This window comes from Triticum dicoccoides, chromosome 7B (genome assembly GCF_002162155.2).
Source record: "Triticum dicoccoides isolate Atlit2015 ecotype Zavitan chromosome 7B, WEW_v2.0, whole genome shotgun sequence".
Taxonomy (NCBI): domain Eukaryota; kingdom Viridiplantae; phylum Streptophyta; class Magnoliopsida; order Poales; family Poaceae; genus Triticum; species Triticum dicoccoides.
In genome coordinates, this window is record NC_041393.1 from 741,456,925 (window position 1) to 741,458,158 (window position 1,234).

Genomic DNA, 1,234 nt, shown 5'->3' on the forward strand with positions numbered 1-1,234 from the left:
AAGACAAGACATACTTCCAACACACATTAAATGAGAGATCTTTTGGATACAACAATAAGATACAATGTAATTTAAGAGATATATATAAGATATATATTTAATTCATATGATATAGCTTAATGTATAATACATTGAGGGTGTTGCCAAGATCTAAAAAATGATATGGTCCAAGAATCTATAAATGTAGGTTGTCTCATGAACTCCACTCTTCAGCCTTCGGTCTGCACATCATTTTGAGAAGGACCACCATGTTGATTCTTCTTCTCGCGGTTTTGCTCGCCTTTCCAGGTATGTGAAATCGAATCATCCGTTCATCGCATATTCTGTACTTCATCTTGATACGGTTACTATATCCACTATACAGTCAACACCAAATGGGTTACTAAATACGTATGACGATGCCTAGAGAACGAGAATTAAACGGGAGTTTGATCATTTTACCCTCCTAATTTTACTGTATTTGCCTTGTTAATTTCGTATTTGGTGTGAACAACAGGCCCAATCAAAGGAAAACATGATTTGGATGCAGGTGGTGGTGGTGTCGTGGCGCCTCCACCTGATCCCGAGAGCAGTCATCTGGCCCCTTCTCCTCAAACTTCTCCAAAGAGTAATCCAACTCCACTTACAGTGACTGGTCATTTGCCTCATCCTCGGCCTCTATCGACCCTGCCGCCTCCACCAGGCTGTGTAGAAGTGAAGGTAAACAAAGGGCCGTGCTTTGACGTTCTTTGTGCAGCAGCATGTCTCATGGAATCATATAAGGGCGGCCAGTGTCATGGAAGTTTTCCTTTCGGTCCTTGCTATTGTCTCAAGTGTCAAGTAGCAAAGACTAGTCCGTCATTACATTGATGTCATACATGTGGCTTGAGTTTTCAACTGGTCAATAAAATAGTAAAGGATGTGGTGCTTATAGTATTCCTCGATTAAATAATATAAAAGACTAGATAGTTTTTTTTTTTAAAGATCCAGCAACTATGGGCTTTTGTATTATCAAGGTAGGGAGCAGTATTTACATAGCAACCGCTTATCCGTCTTAAGGAGAGAAGTTAGAGGAATGGAAAAGAAATAAAAAAGACGAGTACGGCACGCCGGCCGAAATTTCGGCTGGTCGCACCACGCCCGCACGATTTGGACAGTTAGAGCCGTGTGATGGTCTTCCTTTCCATAACTGATTCTTTAAGAACATGAAGGAAAAAGGCATGACGCCAAGTTCAACGCGTGATCCTTCTCAGAC

The 1,234-nt window shown here is 41.2% G+C and overlaps 1 protein-coding gene across 1 annotated transcript; it reads left to right on the top strand.

Moving 5' to 3' along the window:
- The first annotated feature begins 225 nt into the window (after positions 1 to 225).
- On the top strand, positions 226 to 901 carry LOC119336318. Its single transcript, XM_037608306.1, has 2 exons — positions 226 to 288; positions 497 to 901. Exons 1-2 carry the CDS (start codon positions 249 to 251, stop codon positions 847 to 849), a joined length of 393 nt encoding a protein of 130 aa, XP_037464203.1. The 5' UTR covers positions 226 to 248; the 3' UTR covers positions 850 to 901.
- Positions 902 to 1,234: the final 333 nt, after the last annotated feature.

Excerpts from the sequence above, each read along its gene's own strand:
- LOC119336318 (XM_037608306.1), top strand. The coding sequence starts at position 249 with ATGTTGATTCTTCTTCTCGCGGTTTTGCTCGCCTTTCCAG. Across the intron at positions 289-496 it reads GGTTTTGCTCGCCTTTCCAG|GCCCAATCAAAGGAAAACAT; the intron begins GTATGTGAAATC and ends TGTGAACAACAG.